Genomic DNA, 2,048 nt, shown 5'->3' with positions numbered 1-2,048 from the left:
CTATCATTCACATATTATACAAGCACATGCTATAAAAATCACATTCTGATGGAATTTAAATGTAAGCAGAGTTGATGATTGTATAAATAGGACTTCTCAGTGAAAAACTGATTTATCACTATCTTTGTTTCTTTAGTGTAGTTTGAGTAGTATAAATCTTTCACTTTGATAAAATTTGATTGCTTATTAAGGAATATTTTTTTTTTAAAAGTTCCAAACTCTGATTTATTAGACAGCAGAAAAATATGAACAGTTTTAGATTGTGCTACAAAGAACTGAAACACTAACAGCAACAGGGCTTGCTTAGGGACAGGAGAACTCGACTACTGTACAAGGGCACGAAGCCTCCCCACCCCACACAATTACGGAGGACACAGAGACAGTTCTGTTGACAGGAAACAGAGAAATCCACATACTAGACGGAGTGTCCAATGACTAGACGCAGCCCTCGGGGGGGAAGCAAGTGTTTCTAGGAGGCAAAGCTTTCCTTCCACATAGAGACAACTTCCACCAGCTGATTACGTGGACTTGGGCTTTGTTTCTGCATCTGTCCCTTGGCGAATGAAGATACCATCTTCAGGGTGCTCCGTGTCGTCCATTTCATACATATATGACGACGCTATTGCGAGCGTAGTTCCGTCATTACTGAAGGCAAGAGACGCAATGCTAGTAGGGTAGCGGTGGAACTGACAGAGTCGCTTTTTGTTAAACGGGTCCCAAATATTTACAAATCCATCAGAACCACCTGTGGCAAACGTATTGTGGATATTGTGAAAGGAAATGGCGTTGACTGGGTAAATCTGCTCAATGTTGTTTTCTTTTAGCCGGTGACACTTGAAAGCGTACTTCTTCTTCTGAACCTCGGGGCTTGGGTCCAAGTATTCCACCGCCACTCGGCCTTCAATGGAGCTCAACACATAACCCTGCTTGTTTGGGAAGGCACGGATACAGCGAGTCTGGTACTTCAGGCTGGATTCCCTGCGCTGCTGCACATAGCCCATATTCCTCAAGTCCCACACCAGCACTCGGCGGCCTGCTGTACCCACAATCAGTCTGTCCCCGGACACTGACAGGGTGTACACCTTTTCCGGCTGAGAGAAGGTCCCAGCATTACAAGGAGTTCTGGGATCCCACAGTTTAACTGTCTGATCCCAACTTCCAGTAACCATCACATTCACTTCCGGACAGTATTCCACACATCTGATAGGGGCATCATGGGTTCCGACAAGATTTTCTTGATCAGTGTTCAAATCATGCATTTTCAGTTGGTGATCTAATCCTCCACTCCAGGCATGCGTTGGATCGTAGAAGGCGCAGTCCAGGACAGCACCAGTGTGCTGGTACTTGAGTCGCATGGAGTTGGCGGGCACATCGTAGAGGCGCACAGATGTATCCCAGGAGGAGACCAGGAGGAATTGGGAGGTGTTGGGGCTGAACTTGACCGAGGAGATGCCATCCTCGGGTGGCTGGTTCAGCTTGAACTCGTTCGAACCCGTCATCTCGTGTTCGCCCAAGCAACGTTTCCGAACCGGCCACCTATTAAGGAATATTTTAATTTGGCATTATGAGAGTTATTTTCAATATATTACTTCTAAATAAGTGAAATATTATAGTTTGAAAGTTTTAGGTTCTAAGTGTTTTTGATATACATGATGGACTGACACATAAATAATTATACAATTTTAAGACTCAATGTTTTAATGGAAGGCTTATTAGCCCCCTTATTTCCTGGAAATGCATTTTCCTCAGATACAATTTCATTTTATTTTTGCAAGATATTTTAAGTGGTGTTGCAAAAGGTAACATATATTTAAGGAATGATACTTAACAATGAGTATATTTCAGTCCTTGAAACTGATTTTATAGGTTTGATTTGTGCACAGAAGGCAGACAAAATAAGTACCTCAATAATCAACCATTTTGTATCAAGATGATACTCATACTTAAATATGTCTCATAAAAGAAAGATGAAAAAGCAATTGCATATTTTTAGTAAAAAACATAGGTATAACCAGGCGCTGTTGGCATAGGCCCTTAATCCTAACACT

The 2,048-nt window shown here is 42.2% G+C and overlaps 1 protein-coding gene across 1 annotated transcript; it reads right to left on the bottom strand.

Moving 5' to 3' along the window:
• Nucleotides 1-202: 202 nt before the first annotated feature.
• Nucleotides 203-1,531, bottom strand: LOC131921515 (mitotic checkpoint protein BUB3-like). The gene has a single exon (XM_059276254.1). It carries the CDS (start codon nt 1,497-1,499, stop codon nt 519-521), a length of 981 nt encoding a protein of 326 aa, XP_059132237.1. The 5' UTR covers nt 1,500-1,531; the 3' UTR covers nt 203-518.
• Between the last annotated feature and the right edge of the window lie 517 nt (nt 1,532-2,048).

Source organism: Peromyscus eremicus, chromosome 11 (genome assembly GCF_949786415.1).
Source record: "Peromyscus eremicus chromosome 11, PerEre_H2_v1, whole genome shotgun sequence".
Classification (NCBI taxonomy): domain Eukaryota; kingdom Metazoa; phylum Chordata; class Mammalia; order Rodentia; family Cricetidae; genus Peromyscus; species Peromyscus eremicus.
Note: the sequence above shows the minus strand (reverse complement) of the source record. Positions and strands in the feature narration are given on the sequence as shown.